This window comes from Caloenas nicobarica, chromosome 6 (assembly GCF_036013445.1).
Source record: "Caloenas nicobarica isolate bCalNic1 chromosome 6, bCalNic1.hap1, whole genome shotgun sequence".
NCBI lineage: Eukaryota > Metazoa > Chordata > Aves > Columbiformes > Columbidae > Caloenas > Caloenas nicobarica.
Genome location: NC_088250.1, coordinates 30,246,835 through 30,265,945, shown reverse-complemented (window position 1 = coordinate 30,265,945; position 19,111 = coordinate 30,246,835). Strand labels below are relative to the sequence as shown.

General features: G+C 38.6%; 1 protein-coding gene across 1 annotated transcript in view; it reads right to left on the bottom strand.

Annotated features, from left to right (window-relative positions):
* Positions 1-19,111, bottom strand: part of SLC49A4 (solute carrier family 49 member 4) — a 71,867-nt gene that overhangs the window by 8,402 nt on the left and 44,354 nt on the right. Inside the window, exons 5-8 of the mRNA XM_065637557.1 lie at positions 18,407-18,515; positions 17,693-17,760; positions 12,654-12,781; positions 2,109-2,291 (exon numbers count right to left, since the gene is read on the bottom strand). Coding sequence (XP_065493629.1) covers positions 2,109-2,291; positions 12,654-12,781; positions 17,693-17,760; positions 18,407-18,515 — 488 coding nt within the window. The remainder of the gene's footprint in view (positions 1-2,108; positions 2,292-12,653; positions 12,782-17,692; positions 17,761-18,406; positions 18,516-19,111) is intronic.

Genomic DNA, 19,111 nt, shown 5'->3' with positions numbered 1-19,111 from the left:
CGTGAAGCTAAAGGTCGATTTGCTTTTGGTTTTGCTTTGGAAGCCCCTGCAGAAAAGGCGATGGAAACAGTGTCCGGGGGCTGCGGCTTTGGGTCTGGGGCACAGCACTAGGAGGGAGGCTGAGCTTTAGGAAGCCTGATGTCTCTACCGCACTAGCTGGACCAAAATCTTCGTGCACTGGAAACTTTCCAGGGCTTGGCTCCTTCACAGCCTTTGCAATACCAGAGTACGAGGAGGAAAGGAGAGAAATCGGAATTAAAACTGCTAAAGATTATCTGGCCTAAAAAGCAAGACTGAGGAAACAAGATGAATTTGACTGAGTTCTGGTTTATCTGTAAGCTTCTTAAATCCCATTAGAAGATGTATTTGAATCAAATGAAAGACAAATGTTTAAGATCATTATCTACCTTCTAAAGGATTTTTTTTAATCAAAGGAGCCAATAGCACCCACTGGCATTGATCCCTCCCAGCAATCACGTGAGCTCTTGTGCTTTCGATCATTTGTGAAACTGCGTCATGGAGAATGGATCATCCTAACCACAAATTACTTTTAAAGTTTTTTCCTTTGAAGAGCTACGGAAAATACTCCAAGTGTATGGATATGCTAATTTCAGGTTTATCCTTACCTGCATTTACAGATACCTGCTAGAGAAAGAAATACTAGAGACAAAAAATAGCTCTAAATAGGGACCCTGTTTATGAGGGAAAGAGTTCACTTTATCATAATTCTTCAGTCAGAAATGAGACACTGTATCGCATCCTCAATTATTAATTCTGAACACTGGAAATTCACAGAATATTCTGCATAATCTTTTCAATTCAGGTGTAAATGTTGGAAATAATAGCCTATGAGAACAGAGTTCACACCAATTAGTATTAATCGTAAAAGCATTCTTTAAAATGTAAAGACTAAATATCACTCCATCTGAGGCTAGCAGGGATGGAATCCAGATTTTACAATGATGCGGTTCAATGACAGTAAAAAACCAACCAACCAAAACAAAACCAAAACCCAAACAAACAAAAAAAAACAAACCAAGCCACCACCCCCCCTCCCCCCAACAACAACAAAACCAAAAAAACTTCATTTCTCTCAGTTTGTATCCACAGACCACAATTTGGAATGGGATTGTCAACCTGCTTGCAATTCCCTGGCAGAAAGACACACAAACCACACTGAAAATTGTTCCCAGGCTGTAACCTTCATAATTTCAAGCACAGTTCATTCTGAAATTTGTCAGTCTCCTCTTTGTTATAAAACACACCATCTTAAGAAGTACACGCACTCATGATACTATATAAGAGCCTGCAATTTCTAATGCTTCCAAAGCAAAACATTGCTTTACAAATCTTGCATCAAACGTTTACCACAACAACAAAACACAAACCAAAAATCTGCATCTTTGAAAACCATTAATAAGGACCATTTCCCTCTTAAAGCAAGATGCGTTCTTATTTTACAGCTTAGAGTAATAATGTATATTATAGTCTACTAAACAGCAAGTTGAAAATTACAATTATGAATTATATGGAAGCAAATGATACTCCAGAGATGAGGAGAAAGTCTGAAGAAGGTGATGAAAATATCAAACAAAATACTGTTCTGCCTCAGTAGGCCACTAGATTATCTAAAGAAATTAGTATTTCGCCTTTGAGCAGTGGTCAGGAGATGCTCTCTTCCCTGCAATGGGATGTCCAACCCACTGAACAGAGCTGAGCATCAATGGGGCATTTCTGCTCTGCCCCTCCTGGGCAACACAGTGATACCCCAAAGCACGAGACTGGATGAGTTTTACTGTGGTTCTGAACACTCACAGATACAAACATTATTAATGGTCACACTACCCAGGTCTTTATAAAATTACGATGGCAGTGTGTATCTTGATGGTTCCTGGCTACAAATTCTAAGTAGACTACGACTATACACATGGTGCACTACAGCATTTCATTTTTATTAGCATGCATACAGAAAAGAACAATTAAAGTTATTTTCCTTTGCTACTATAATACATACGGAGATTCAAACATTTGATTATTAACAGAAATTGTAAGCGCAAATCCTGGTCTTCATGGAGAAATATATTTTCAAAGTAGCTTATATTTCTTACCTGTATGGTAAAATGTGAGGAAAAACAAAAGCACTCCCATAAACACATTACTCAAAAAAGTGACAACTCCGCAGGTAATTCCTTCTGGAACAGGGTAGACTGTCTCCACAAAGAGCTCAAAGAATATTGGTACGCTGCTGTTGAGGAATATACCCAGCAAAATGCAGGATGTGTACAGTGTAGCTATAAAAAAACCAAAAACAGTTATTAACTTCACGCTGGCATTTTTTGGTCTTATTCAAAGTTGCCAAGAATACTAATACTTGAGTAACTGAGAAATACACAAACTTATTTTTATCCTCTGTGTACCATGAAGTATATCACATCCCACTAGTTTTAGGCAGAATTAGCCATTAACTTTGAAAAAAAAAAAAAAAGTTGTTTTTTTTTTTTTAACAGAACCCATGAAGACACATTCAGTGATTTGGAATTCATTTTTAAGTAAAACAAACAGAACAAAATTATGAATGCAAAGTATCACCTACAGTTTGATTTACCTCTGAAATAGAAGAGAACCTGTTGTCCTATACACAATTAAGACAGTGAGCAATTAATGCACCAAATTGGAAATGGACGTGAATTAACCCTTTGACTTGGCTCTAAAGGTCAAAACTAATTTTGCTTCCACTTTACAAATGCATGCTAATGATCTACCAGATATCAAGACATTAGTATTCATCACGGCCTCAGCTGCAACGCGTTGAATCCCTTTTGGCTTCAAAAGGAAATGAAGGGCACCCAGCGCCTGGCAGGAAGGGGATGTATTTGATAATTCAGATTATCCGCCACTGTACAACAAATTATTTTTCTTGGATGAATCAATAGAAGAATACAAACACTTCTTCGGTAGCCTCAGATATTTTGTTCTACAATTTCTGACACTACCAAATACTGTACAGTGCTTAGTATCTTGAAAGACGCTCAATATGCCCCATTATCTATTAATAAACCTATTACATCTATTTCTGAAAAAAAGAAAACTTCAGAAGAATTTAGTACCTATTCAGAAATGTAAATAAGTCTTTGCTAAGTGATGTCTTGAGAAGGGGAAGATTTCCTGACCTGCAGCCTCAACAACCTGAGGTTACTGATCAAGTAGTAAGTATAATGAAATTATTAAAAGGCTTGGGGGGAAAAAGAGAAAAAAAAATCTGGAATATTTTCTGAAGTTTCCACCTAAATGGCAAGAAAATGTACCGGAAGTTTTTTCAGATGCAAACGTGTTACCAAGTCACAGGGAAATTATTTATAGCATCTTTTCACTGCAGTATGGTACAAATGCCTTAGACAATTTTTTTTCATATGGATATATATGTTTATATAAAATAAAACCTGCATTTTCGGTTTAATTTACGTTCTTCTGTCTTGGAAAGGGGAAAACTGAAAATGCTTTGCTTCATCTTCTGTTAAGTATTAGTCAGTCTGTCAATTGAGAAAACTCAGGAAGCAGAAAATTTCCAGCTTAAAAATCAATCAATCAATCAATCACTGTTTCTTAAAACGTGAAGAATCATGGAAAAGAGATAAAGGCATTAAGAAGCAGAAAGAGCTATCTATCAGATCCTCTGTTTGATGTGGTTTGCTTCCAATGCACAAAGACATATTTCTGTCTCTACAGAGGATTTGCCTGGACAGGAAAAAGAAGACAGAAGATTCAGCCGTAAAGATGATGATACAGATGGCACGACTTCAGGAGGGACAGCTGGCCCCCACTGGTTCTTAATACACCAGAATGTTCTGAGTTGCTCAGAAAAAAAGAAAGGAAAAAAAAGAACAAATAAACCACGATAACTTTTTCAGTTCTCAAATTCTCTTATTATAAACTGCAGAATAAGAGTCAGAGAAATGGATGCCAGGTATGTTCAAGCGTTCTCAGAGGGCAAGGAAAAAAAAACAAACCAGTATGAGGATGCTCTTCCTAATAGGCTCTTGCAGTTAACACTGAAGAATTGATTCCCTGCTTACAAGATCCATAGATTTTTGCTGCAAGCCCCCACCAGTATTTAAAATTTCATGAATGTCTCTCTGAATTCCTGTTTACCTCAAACACAACTGCATATTGCTCTAACTGTCTCTAACTGCTATAGGATATAGCCAGCAAATCCAAGCATTGAATTGGATATTTTTGTGTTGGCTTGAGAAACCAACACATACATGAAACAGAAATATATCTCAAGACAAATGAACATCTTCACCTTGTTACACTCAAAGGCATCTATAGATAACTATGCGTAGCTTCTTGATAAAATTTTCAAAACTTTCGCCAAAGAAAAGATAATAGCCAGTAGTAATTTCTGTGTTAGAAACCCAAACAGTGAATATAGTAATGAAGTTGCTGAAAGCCACAATGAGCACCATCAAAAGTAGAGCTGCATAGAAAGCACCAGAAGCGACTCCTCTGCAGGGAGAACGAAACCTCTTCCATAAACAGCAACAGCCAGGAAAGGGGAATCATGCGCCTCTGAAAACAATCTCTAGAAGTATAATTTCCAAAATCTTAGATTCACTTGAAGTGAAGGCAAAAATACGGCATCTAAGATTAGCAGCGATTTAAAAGATCAAGACTTCAAATTTTAGTCAATATACTCAATGCAAAGGTTTCCATTAAACAAACAGAAGCCTTCAAAATGAATTTGCTAGTTTAAAATATGCTAGTTGAATTACATCACTGCTCATCACTTACTAAATTGTATTAAGAAGACTAGACTGTAAGCAAGTAAGCACAAAAACTCCGTACTTTAGAAATTACCTCCTTATATTTCCTTGTCACTACAGCTTGCTTACTCACACATTTAGCAAACCCACCCACCGGCACACAACTCACGCTTCCGTACTACCATGAGCAAAGCAGCCTCAGCGATACCTGGTGTTTTCCCCGCAGTATTTATTACCTGCCTCACACATGTAAACTAAAAACTGCCAGCTGAACAGCAGTGACAAAACCCCTGCTGAGATCACAGACGATACTTCTAAAACAAGCTGTATGTATATGCACACACATATTTGGAAACTAATAAGAGAAAACGTCAAGGCAAAAGCACAGGCAGAACACAGCGTCCAGCAGATGCCAATTTAAACTCTAAGATCGAACAGAAATGACAGCTTTAGCTGGTAAACCTCAAAAAGCGGCTCTGAAAGTGAAGGAGATGTACACATCTGAAAGCCCACGGGGTTCTCCCTTAATGGGTACATACTGTAGTGATGTAAAAAAATTATTTCATATTTCTGGAAATCATTCAGGGTCTGCCTGAGTGCTGTACAAATAAGCTTCGATTAAGTCATAAATGCAACTGGTCAACTAAACAGAAAGTCAAGGATAAAATAGGCAGTTTCAGAAAAATAAGTTACAGGAAGAAGTCAACTAAGAGTTCGAAAGTATTTTTTTTCCTTTTATTTCATACGCTAAATAGCACAGCTCATATTCCAGCTCATGGGTAACAAGATACTGTAGCAGGGAGAATATCACCTATTAACAGAGACCATTTACTTTGCATTACAGCGACCTTGCGTTGAACGAACACAATTACCATGATTTTATGCTGTAGAAAAACAGCTGCTAAAGTTGCAGTGAATGTTTTTTTCAATTAAGACAATCTTGATGACAGTCATTGGAAATGAATATAAGGATGTGAAAGTGCTGAAGAAAAAAAAAAAAAAGATTTACCAAGAAGCTAACATTATGTCTTAAAGCCTAACAAGGACAAACAACTAGATGGGATAGGCATATGCTGGGGAAGTGTGTCATGCTGTTAGTATAAAAAAAAAGAAATTTTTTTTGAAATCACTTTTTCTTAGGAAAAGGAATTAAGTGCTTATGAAGCTCTGCACAAAGTCATGTACCCGAGACAGTGGCAGCTGTGGGCAGCAATAAATAATGGAACTGGGCTGGGTTTCTTTAAATGACTTCAACTGATGTCATGTTTTCAAGATGTTTGTGTGAATTAAGCAGCTATTTCACGGGCTGGCCCACCGCAAAAAGATCAGGAAAGGCAAAACCCCCACCTGAAGCACAGCTGCTTCGGAGAACTGTTCTGGAGCGGCAGGAGGCTCAGACCAGGCTCCGACAGGTCATGTTCAGAGCACCAGGCTCCGACAGGTCACATTCACGCTTGAGGTGTGAGGCAGCCCCTGCTGCTCCCCAGCGCTCGGTCTCCTCCTGGCCAGGAAGGACATGAGGAATGAAACGTGTATTGATACCAGCTCTGAGGATGTGCCCAGTCAGATGAAGCTGGGGACTGCTGGTGATACCGTGGCTTAGCACAAAGAGGAGAAGGAGCAATAAGAAGTTAGGTTGATTCCTGGCTTCTTATCCCCTGCAAGTCTTCAGCTACCAGATGGCAAATCCATGCCCATATCCTAGAAACAGACTTCCTTATCTCCAAGCCACAAGCTGTGACAAAAGCTTTATACCAATTAAAAAAAAAAAAAACAAAAAAAAAAAAAAACAGGAATTCAAACAGGGACGTGATTTAAATGATGGCATGCACTTGGTGTCCCCAGATGAGCTTGCAACACAGCAGGAGTCTCAAGTATCTCTGACACCCAGACAAGTTCCTAGAACTTCCCAGGATATTCTGCAGCATTTTCAGCAATTTATTCTCAGATTATACCATCGTTGAATGTATAACTACAGACCCCAACCCAAGCCCGAATGCAACTAATGGCAGAACCTCCACTGATGTAAATAGTTCTTATCAACCCGTTGGCACGTACACTTTGGCTGATTTTAAAAATTATATGAAATATTACTATTTCTTTTTTTCTAAAAAGGTATTTTGCAGATAACTTTACAAAAGAAATGCAGATACTCCAGAGCAGTATCAAGTGCTGGCAGGTGGTACAGTATCTTCCTCCAAAATCCTTGAACTCTGTACATTTTGTAACAGTTCTCTTAGACAAACTGAGCCAAGACTCCCAGAAATTTCATATGGATAAACAGGAAAGTAAATACAGCTGAACACGTTCTCTTGGGTGCAACACACAATTGAAAGTGAAACCTACAGGGATCTAGTGCATTTTGTTATTGCCCATTAAAACAGCATCCCAAATGCCAAAATGAAGTATAATGCCTCATATGGATGGATGTTTTGTTGACTTTAGCACTTTAGTTTCCCCACAAATGATCTAAACAATTCAAAGTTAGTTCCTATCAAACCCTCTAAAGACTAGTAAAGTGGAAGGGAACTTCCATATGATTTAATTCTTGCTACTGGTCATGGTAAGAATAGTCACGGAAGAAGTCCTCCTTAATTTGTCCATGAGAAATGTAACTCTCTCAAGGTAAGACAGTAATTTTTACTATAATTCACTTATAGGAACAAAAAACCTGAGAGAAGGATGTCCCTGTGGTGCAGTGCAATATGTTTCATTGCCTGGATTTCCATTCCAGCATGCACTGATCAAATTCTTATCAAATACTTATCTCATTATATAGTTATGAAAGTAACCAAAAATCTGATCAAACTGGATTTGTTCTGTACACTTCCCAAGAGAAAAGCAAGTGGAACTTGCTTTGAAAGCAAAGCAATCACTTTGGAGAACTAAAAAGTGAAGAAATTACTGAGTGAGCCATGAGACTTAAAAAAAAAAAAAAAAAAAGGAGGGGAAGGGAGCTGGAAATCATACAATACTTGAGGCTTGCTATCGATAGATATTTAAAGTGGCCGGATTTATATATATTCATCCCTGTAATGTTCCTCCCAAATTTCAAGCATTGTACCCTATTTAACACTGGGTTTTAAAACTGTTTTTAAATAAACCCCTTAAATTAGTTCTTTAAGCACTACTGTATCTGTGGATTTACAGAAGCCTTCAGGAAGACATTATTCCCATCTTATGAATGGGAAAAGCACAACAGGACTTGAGGTAATGATTTGCCCACAGCCATAAGCAGGTTAATGCTGAAGCTACAAAAATAAATGCTTTCAGGCCACTGTTTTATCCTCTGGGTCCCCCTGCCTTATACTTATCAAGTATATCTTGTATATAGTAAAGAAATTAAACTCAAAGGATAAAACAATCAGTATTGAATAATTAACATCTCTCTTCTTCAATACTGTGCTTTGCAGATGACGACAGAAGACAGATGTGTTTATAATGTTCAATCTGTGGAACCTGAAAATAAAGTGTAGGCTGCTTAACCTAAATATAATTACCAACTCCTGGAGTTGCCACTATATTCAGAGTATCTGCCATGCAGCACTAGAACACATTTTTTAAAGCAACATTTTGCTGAACGTGCTGACAAATATTAGAATATTCTTGATATGCTAAGCTGAAAACATTCAATCTGAGCTGTGAGCAACCAGCATTGCATATTAATTTTTGGAAAATGCTAGTATTTGTATCCAGAGATACTACCAGCAATAGAAAGTGGAAAGATACTGAAACTGGCATTATGATGCCTTACACAATTATTTTGGGTCAAAGTATCCCATTGTACATAAATTCACATAATGAAGTTCAGTACAAAGCAAACTAACAATGGACTTGGCACAGAGAAACAGATCAGCAGCTGCATTGGGAATTCAATGGAGAAAACTATTTTAATGCCTAATGTGTACATAAAATCGTCTTTGAAACTTGCTGGAAAATGCAAATAATATACATTAAAATTAAATTTTTTTAAAAGAAAATTCAAGCTTGCTTAAAATATAAACCAATTCCAGAATCAAGGGATTTTCAGAGCTGTGATTAGCTGATGAGAGGTGTTTTAGACAGATGATATAGTAGCTATGATGGCACTGTATCATTATTTTGCCTTGCTTTCTTTTTTTTCTCCACACTGGCAGTTATAGTTCATACACATGACTCTGAATACACTTTTTATAAAATCTTTTGGAGATACATTAAGAAGTCAGCAAATGACAGAAAACTTGTCTTGGCAGGAGTTAAAATGGAGCATATTATGATAATGAAAGAGCAATGCAGGCATTACACAATACAAACAATGCTAAACAGTATCATTTAAAGAAAACACAAAGCAGTCATTGATTTTTAATATCTGCATTAAAGGTCTCCATTTTAAGTAATTACATTTTGTAGGAAATATCTTTAAATGATGTTGTGCCTATTTACAAGGAATTAGGAGAATATTATACTAACATGTGCAGGAAAAACCATTTTGCCGTGACCATTTTTTCAAATACAATTCCTCCCCCAGTATCTAAACCAGATATCACTATAGCTGCTACAAAGAATTCTGATTAAAAGAGGGGGGTTGGTTTGTTTCTATTTTAAAAACAAATCTTTAGAGATTTTCTTCCCTTCTCTCTGGGGTGAATAACTGGCCAAACTCTCATCTTTTTAGCATTTCAAAAGCCTGCTTCCACGCAAATGTACCCACCTGACTGCTCGCTCTGGAGACCAGGTGGGAGCCAGGCAGAGCGTTTTCAGAAGAGAAGGAGACGGAGCACGTATGCCACACAATGTCCACATGCTAAAAGAAAATACTAGTTTTGGACCTGGGGAAATGACTGGCAAGGTCTACCTATGGATGCGAACTTGATTCATGGATCAAGCAGCTGTCAGGTGAGATGAAGAGGATGACGATGTTCTCTAACCAGCCTTCATCTCTAGGGTGAAGCCTGCCTTAACACCTGAGCCAGTACCAAGACTCCCATGAGGTATTCTCCTTCCTCATCAAAATGACTGTCCTGTCCAGCAGCCCATCAGGTCACACAGATATTTCAGCAGTTTCCAGGTATTGCTGAAGATGGCAATGCTTGTGGTTTTGTAGGGTTCAAGAAAACAACATCAGCGGCAGGACAAGAGAGGAGGGGGAGGCCCCTCTCGGAATGGGAGCTAGATGGTTGGAAGGGAAAATCTGCTTGCAAGATCAAATGTACACCCCCACAAGTTTCCACAACCCTAAGTGCTCTGCCTCAGCAGTTGAGTATCATTGAAAGTGTGGACTGAGATCCACCACTGGCTCCGTAGCACCAACAAGCTCTTTGCCACAGGACAGGAACAAGTTGAGGAGTCTACCCACCTCCTGCCAACATCAAACCCCATTGCCCGCAATAACACAACAACCCCTGCTTTGCAGCAGCTGTTCAGTGATGCCTGCGAAGTAGCTCCAGGATACAAAGCGTTCCATGGACCTCTACTACAAAAACAAACAAACCAACCCCAAACAAAACCACAATGATGGCTGCATTCATTCTGCACATCTTCCAGCTCTACAAAAACACAGAGAGAACAACTACCTGGAGGTCCATATCTGGAGGTCCACTGTCAGCACTGAGCATGCAGAGTGGCTTCCACCTTAACCAGCCACCTCAAATCACTTACCAAAGCTGCCAGCCCATGGCCTGCATCTGACCTCCTACATTTATACTCTAATATACTCTACATCTCAAACTTTTAATTAAAATAATTTTTAAAAAAAAGTTCATCCAAATCAATTCAAATGTACCATTTCTCCCAATTACTGTGGAATGCAGAGGTTATCATCATATTGCATCATTACATTGAGGAATAATCTAGCATGAAGTCCTATAAATTAGCTTAAATAGCTTGTGTGTTTTCATCCATAAGAGCATATTTCATAAAGATATAGCACCGCTTTTCTGTGCACAAGGTTCTAAATTGAACAGGCACATTACATCTATTTTATACGAACTTTTAATGAGAAAAGGCTGATATGAAGCCCCCTCCACCTACGTATGAAATTTAAACAGTATGACACAGAAGAAAAAAGAGATCTTATTTGGTAGCTGCACATTAGGCCCTGATACTTTAGATTGCCTTTTTTGAGGAATGCATCATATTGCTGGCATTTCTATCCAAAACAAGCTTATGTTTTATGAAAAAGGGTCCAACATTTACAGTGACATTGATAAGAACAGCACAGACAGAAAACTCCAAAATATAATTTACAACTGAATCTAAGGAATCATCCATTTTAAAAGAAATGATAACTGCATGAAAAGAACAATCCAACCCCTAGATTTTTATCAAAGGATATTAGTTTAGGATACTTTATATCAAATCCCAAATACCTTAGGTACTTTTCTGTCCTGACAGTGGATCACCTTTCCCAAAAACCCACATGCTATAAACAAGAAAGGATTCTTCTAGAGTCTATGTTGCATGCTGAGTTCTTTACAAAAATAAAATAACGTCAGAGACAGAGCTCCATCAGTTTTGTTTTGGATCATTGCTGAGTGCATACATAATGACTTTCACCTTGTGAAACCTCGCCACTTCATTCTTATGCATAGATTTGAAGGGACATTTATGTGTTTGGCTTGTTGCATTAATTCAGAGGATAGAGTTACTGTAAAAATTTACATTACTGCAGGCTTGTAGTGATGAAGCAGGCAAGCACAAGAAATAAGTTTTTGCTGCATTTATTTCAGATTTGATGGAAAACGAAAGTGTATTCATTTGGTATGACAATAGCCACCACGAAATTTGTTTTGTTTGTTGATTAAATTAAATTTTCTTTAAGCAGAATTTTTTTAAAGTTGAAATTTCAAGATAAATCACAAATTTGACCTATCCATCCAGATGGTGTTTCTCCTGAATTGATCACGTATTTCAATTTGCTGTACCCACTTTAGTTTATAGTTGTGACATATGCAATGCACCAAGGGCACTTACTGAAACTCAAAGTTAATTTGAGTAAACCAGTACTTTATATACTACTCTCCACACCAAACTGTTTATTAAGAATGGGGGAAAAAAAAAAATTTTCATTTCTCCTATAATACATAAGCTTGCTTATAACAAGGATGGTACTTTATTTAAGATGGATTTACAGAATTCTTTAATAAAAATATTTTTTAAAGCCTTGATGGCTTAGTTTTACTGTAACTCATTACTCTGTTGAAGGTCTTGGAATCACGGGTGGGTCAGTCCTCTGGTGCAGATAGTAAGGTGAAGGACAGATTTTTAAGAACTAAGCAGTGCTAATTTTCAACTAAGGGTCCAGCTCACTGGCAGCTTCAGTAGACCTCTGAGTGTTTCCCCCCACTCCTGCCAACAGCTTTTTCTCATCTTTTGAAGTCACAGACTGAGTTAATTTTGGGCTGGAGTAGTTCCCTGAACCTGCATGCAGGTGCAAAAAAGAAGACAGCACAGTGCAGGGATAGATTTTGATGGCTGAAAACACTACGGGTCACTTTGGTTTGAACTGCACCACATCTTTCCAATAATTAATGTAAGCTTTGAGCCTTAAATTCTGAGACATGTCACTGTTTCTTATACACAACACTACTCCCATTCACCTGATTTTTCTTGGTTTATTTCTCGCCTTTGTTATTCCAAAACACTCAAACCAGAAAACCATTCAGTCCCCAAATCAATTTTAAATATATATTCTGTGTTCTTAATATTGGGTTTTGTAGTTTTTAATCTTCTTATGAAGTTATTCAAAGCTTGTAAAGACATTTCAGATTCAAGAGGTTTTCTAAACTTTTTTTTTTTCTCTGTCTTGATAAACTACTGTATTACTAAAGATACCAATCCAGGTTATAACGTAGTTGACTTAGGACTGCAAATATTTGCCTGCAATACCAATTATAAATCATAGGAATTTACCTGTGGTTAAAGGCAGATGAGTGACACTAGTTAGACAGGTGAGAGTGAACCAGGTCGATGCTAATGTTGCTCCAGATAAAAGCAGCAGCAGTATAAACTTTAGCATGCCCCTGATAAAATCTGCAAATCTAAAATAAAAACAAAGATCAGAACAGTACAAATGCTGATTTTCATATTATTTAAATGTGATGCTTGACAATTAATTCAGTATATCCTATTAAACATTTTGGAGACTATAAAAACAATTTTAAAACCATTTCTCATTTTCAGAAATAGAAAAAAAGCGTTTTTATAGCAGGGTGATATTTCCAGCTGTCAAGCTGAAGAGCCATAGAATTTTTATCTGTCAGAAAATAACAACCAAACAAGAACAATTCTCAAGGCATCAATTGAAAACACTTGGTATACAGGAAGAGTTGTTTTTTCCTTCTGCATTTGTTGGACACACCATCACACCACTACTTACATCGCTGTTTTGTCAGCGTTTGCCAGTCTCCCTTGGCAGACACGCCGCTCAATTAGCATGTGAGGAGGCTGCTGCATTTCATTCAGGACACAGTTAATTGTCAAGATTCATTCCTGTGGGAAATGACAAAACTCGAAACACCAGAATCCCTAGATGGAAGATGACAGGGAACAGGTTCCAAACCCTCGGATGCCTTGGCAATGGAGCTCTGGGTGGCTTAGGCAAAGGAGGAATTCTGCGCAGGAGGTCACTGCTGGTGGCTGGTTTGGGCTGAAACATTCCAGAAAGAAAGAGCTCAGTGCTCCTCCTCTCCTCAAGCCCCACGGACAGGCTGGGGGGGGACAGCCCCACCAGCCCTTGGGCACTCGAACTGTTACACAGAGGGAAATACGATCTTTATACCACCTGATGGTACAATTGCTTTTTTAATCTTTTTTTTTTTCTTTCAAGGAGACACAATGCTTTGGGCAGTGCTCACATGGCACAATTACCAGTGCAACTGCTCTTTTCAAAAGGGATTTCAGCACAGCTACTAAAAAAGATGTATTAGAAAAGGCAGTGTCATTTATCCACTAGTAATTTTCTATAATTTCCTGCTTCGATGACGTGATTTTACGCCAGATGGGTTAGGTATGTATGTCTAAAGAATGTCTTCCACCCTCATAGCCTCCTACCTCAATTAGGCTAATGGCAGCACTATTCCACTAGGTTGGTCCATGACGAAATCCACCCCATCTGTTCAGCTAACTGCCTTCTCCCGCCTTACAAACATCACCTTACAGGCTGATACCGCACAGCTTACTTGATAAAACAGATAATGCTACCAACATTTTAAGAACTAGGAAGCCTCGCTCTACATACACCATAGGAGATGTACAAGTAATCCAATAAAAAAAAAATAAATAAAACCCCCACTTCTTTCCTCTTATTTTGATTCCCTCTGTGCTTCAATTCCACATTGAATTTAGCAGCAAGTAATTCAATAAGCAGTAGAGGAAGACCAATGCTGCATATAATCTTAAAACTGACTGCAATGTTCAAGTGGCTTATGCATTAATCTCTAACTGTCAGAGGTTAGCTGCTACTGTTGTTTTTTTTTTCTGACAATCCACATCCAACAATCAGGATCACCTCTTCTCAGTGGTTTGCTAGTTTCTTTAATTATTCTTTGGGATCACTGGGGTCAAAAATCAGCAATTTTAAAAGCTTCTCAGAAGCATCTCAAAGTACAAACTTTTCGCTCCTTCCACAGAGACTGCTGGCAAACATCACTATCCCTCTCCTTACAGGCAAGAGCAGTTACGTATATTCCATCTAATGGAACAGTGTGAGAAATACTAGCATTCAGAGAGGGACATTCACAGACAACAGGTCTGGAAGGGATCTCTAGGGGGTCTCCCATCTCTCTCCTACCACCAGGGATACGCGGGGATGGGAGGATGATCTGCAACTAAACCATCCAAGATAGTTAAGTGGAGCAAATATCTACCTTTACTGAGCAGCTGCAATTCTCTTTAACAAAAAGACCCTGGTTTGGGTATCAGCCGTAGCAGTGCGCTCCAAGGAGTTCTTAGATATCACAGGACTTCAGAAGGGTCAAATACAAACTTAAAGGTTTATCCAGCTACTGAATTCAGCCAGCAACAGAAATAATGGGGAAAAATAACACAGCAAACTAGTCCAAACTTGGTAATCAAGGGACTACCACTTCTTGTCTGGTTACAGGAGAATAAAGAAAACTGTAAATCTAGTCAACTCTTCAGAATACTTGTTTCAATCGAAAAAATGAGAGAAATCATTTTTATCCTCTGACCCCAGTACCTGCTTTCAAAACCCTCCATTCTGTTTAAATCCTTCTTCATTGTCTAGCATGTACAGGGATGTCTGCAGCTGCTAAAAAAGCAGGCACGCCGGGAGAGAAGGTGTACACCTACCCAGACACAGACCCTGAGCCTACTGCTGCTCGCAGTCTCCTGCAGCCCAGCAAATCCAGCCCCAGGCTGGATCCTACAGTTAAAATCAAACCTGCGTTGCTGACAACACTGGCTGTTGCTAAGGAAATTATCACCATGTCAAAGTTTCAACATTTTGACTACACTGCAGGTTAAAAGCAGGAAGAAAAACGGAGCTGTGGAGGACAAAACCTCAGAAATATCTATGATCATTAGCAAATGTGGCAAAAAAAAAAAATCTGAGAAAAGGGAATGGATTTATGTTTCCATGCAATGATATGAAATGTTGCTCTTTGACACTGCTTTTCTTCAAACCAGTACCATTTGAAAGCTGTCAGCAAAGGGTACAGCACCTGCCAGCTGCCCAAAATAGCCCAGGCTTTTCAATTATAAAAATGCATCACACAAATTAGCTAAACATACTTAAGTTCACAGCAATTGGGACATCAGTGGGTGGAGAGCAGGAGGATTTACGTATTGTGCTGAGGAAAACTTGCACCATTTTGAAAATGAGATAGAGAAACAAATTTCCAAACTGGGCATTACTTTAAATATAGATGATTTAATATCTACCCTGATGTGCAGGACCAAATGCTCCACGGCAAGGCTCAGGTTGTTACAGTTCTAAATGGTAGAATATGCATTGACAAAAACTGAAGGAGCAAATTCCTAAACTGCACCTGTTTTGCTTTGATAAATTAGCAGAAAATAAAAAATTAGTAAGAAAACCAAACCAAAAACCAACAGCTTCTTGAGAGATGGTTAAGGGAGAGAGTTGCTTGCTTGGCAAATCACAGTTCTGACACTGAAATACATCAACTTGTCAGCTTTGACAAGAATCATTACTTAATTTTCCTAATTACAACTTTCAGCAGATTACAGTCAGACTCGTCATTGATTCATCCCTACACAGATAAATGCTGAATAGGCCTAGGAGGGAGAGTCATCCATCAGGAGTGACAAATCACCTCCTCCCTCCCTTTCCGTATGCAAACCCTCCCGTTTGAACTGAGCGTTGCCCAGGTTAAGAAGACATATTTGGAGATGGACTGTTGGTGTTTTTTTAATTTACTCAAAAGCGAGGCTCTGAATGCTACAAAATACTGGTATTCAACAAGGTTTGAAATAAATTTTGAAGCAGTTAAAGAGGCTGTCAGCATTTCCTGAAACTGAACCCAGGCAATATACTAAATAAATTAATCTACCATAAAGGTTGAGATTTGCGTGTTGGCATCGAGTCAGCAGATTCTCTCCTAACAAAGTTAAGTGAGCTAAGGGTGCTCCTCTACTCTTGAAATGTTGCAAATATACCATAGATTAACTCATGATGGAAAAGATCAAACTGGTAGGCTACCTGCTTCAGCATGTAACCTGCTACAGCATCTGTCTCATTTACAGCAGCTGGTTTTAAACATCTATTTCTCTTGGAGAGAAAACCTCATTTCTGAGCTTAGCTAATCGAAAGCAAATCTTTTTAGAGGCAATCAGGGTGTAAACTTTGTTTCAACAGATTAAGTCCTTTGGCCTGCATCTGGAGCGGAGGGAGGGAAGCGTTTGTTTCTTTTCCTAGGTCAGGAGTTTTCTCCTCTCCCTCCGTCACAGTTGCTAGGCAGCCTGCAAAATGTCAGGATGAGAAACCTCACATCTCTTAATGCATCGTGTACTCTGATGATGCACGGCAAGGGAAAAAAAAAGAGAGCTTCAGTTTCTGTCCTAAAAAGATGCCTCTTTGGGTCCACAGTCCCTCAGTGACCGCAACGATGACAGACCCCAGCACGTGCGCTAAACTCGTTGCACAGCTGGAGTCTGAAGAGTGGACACAGAGAAGCCAGGACGATGCTTAGATATCCCGATGCAAGGGGAACATGCAACTGGTTTTAATCAATTTTATAAACTCACTGCTTGAGTGCCTCCTAAAAGACTTTCTCCTTCCTTCACCTATTTTTTTTTTAAAGGGAACCTCGATGAAGAGAAAGCAGCATCCTTTTGGATGGGCATTCCTTGCTTTTCTGCTCCCCTTATCATTAGCATTCATGATGACCAGAGAGAGCTGTGTCTGGTTATATAAAATGTGTAGGTATAACCATACTGCCCATGGCTGAATAACTTAAAATAGGCTGTATTGCAATCCAGAAATCTGGCCAAAATGGGCCCAGGCTAATCTGTCTGTGGAGGAATATAACATTATTGTGGGCAAGCTGCCTGTGCTACATTCCAAATATTCCTTTGGGAATCAATATGTCCAAAAGTGTTGATGGAAGGAGACAGACACTAATTTCCTCAATGCTTTCCAAATGTGCTACAATGGGTTCTCTCTGACACCAGGCAGTTGAATTCACAAGAACTGTGTTTAAAAGGAGCATACAGGAAGCTCTTGTCAGAACTAACAGTATGACTTGCTGAATTGAGGTACACAAGTGTGAAATTCTCAACCCCCAGCGACCACTAGCATGGAATATACAAATCATTGCTTTACAAGAAAGGCATCATAACCCCAGAACTATGCTTTTTCCCATTTCAAGTATCTAGAAGACGAGAGAAAACAAGTTACGTTATTAAGAAGATCAGCTAAATGACAATCACAGTTAAGGAAATGGAAAAGGACATGTAATTATTCCTACCTTGCCATTGCTATGCCAACAACGCAACCTCCAACTATAGACCAAAATCCAATCCAGCCTGCATCTACCTGACAAGAAAAACAACAACAACAAAACATATAGAAATGTGTTAAAGCTGAGAAAATAAGATGATAAGATGTTACTTTCAAAAAAAAAAAAAGGTGTGCAGGAGCTGCAAACTGCTGGCAACGGCCCCTGACAACAATTTGAAGTGCATGAATTTTTCTAGGATATTCAAAAGGAAATAAATCCACTACAAGAAAGTATGGTTAAGTAGCCTATGCCCTAAATGTGACCTCTCTTTATAGAATCTGAGTAATGTCCTCTGGATCAAATGTACTCTGTATCAAAATGTACTCTGTATCAAAAGCTTAGAATCCTCTTCTCCCCACTTCATCTTTTCCACCTGGTAAATATTATTTTCTTTTACTAAAGGTGCAGCAGCCAACAATACTCCCGTCTGTTTACCTGCCTCTTCCTTCTTTTCAAAAAGTGTGTACAGTTCCGAAAACATGTACCACTGGTGGAGAATCAGCAGGGAGAATCGTGACAGTTCGGGATGCCAAAGCTACAGTTTATTTTGTTTAAAATTTCAGGAGAAAAGCCGTCTGTATGTACTAATCTCATAAAAACCTGATAAAATTGTGTGCTTGTACAAAATAAAAACATGCCACTTACAAAACAGCTGCTGTTTATAAGTCAGGAGATACTTACTTGGCTTACATGAACTGGCGTTAATATCAAATCCAGAACACCAGACCAGCCAGAGAAAACACCCAATGGTATAGCGTAGGCTAAAGCAATCATCAAGAATCGGAAATTGCTGTTGAAGACAAAACATATGCAATTAACTGCAGCTTATATATTAGAAATTGCACTAAGATTAGCTGCTAGAGTTAATGACACCCTAGAATCTATATTTTGCCCATTGAGAAAAATAGCAGAGGTCTGAAGGAGAATTGAGCCAGGAAAACCAAGAAAGGCCATGTCACCGAAATTCTAGTGGCTGAGATGTTACTGCCCTAGCACTGTGATAATAAAAAAGCCGGTCTCTCCATGTAGTTCAAAGATTTTTGTAATGTGCTGGGCTCATATGTTTCTCATTTCCACAAGCAATTCTTCTGCATTTGCATGGGCAACCTACTTCGCCTAAGTGCATCTTAGGAACGATAAGCACTAAGTTAAATGACAAAAAGCATATTTCAAGAATAAAATTAGACATTCATACTTTTTGAACTGTACTTTTAAAAACAAAACAAACAAAAAACCCCAACAAAATTGGTTCACTTCTCTTTATTTTGGTGAAAGGCAGGGTGAGCTCTGGGAATGAGATGGGTACAGTTGCAAGAGTGGAAAATTTTGATAGTTTGAACTGTCAAAAAACAGACAGAAGCATAATCTTCTGCTCTAAATAGTTAA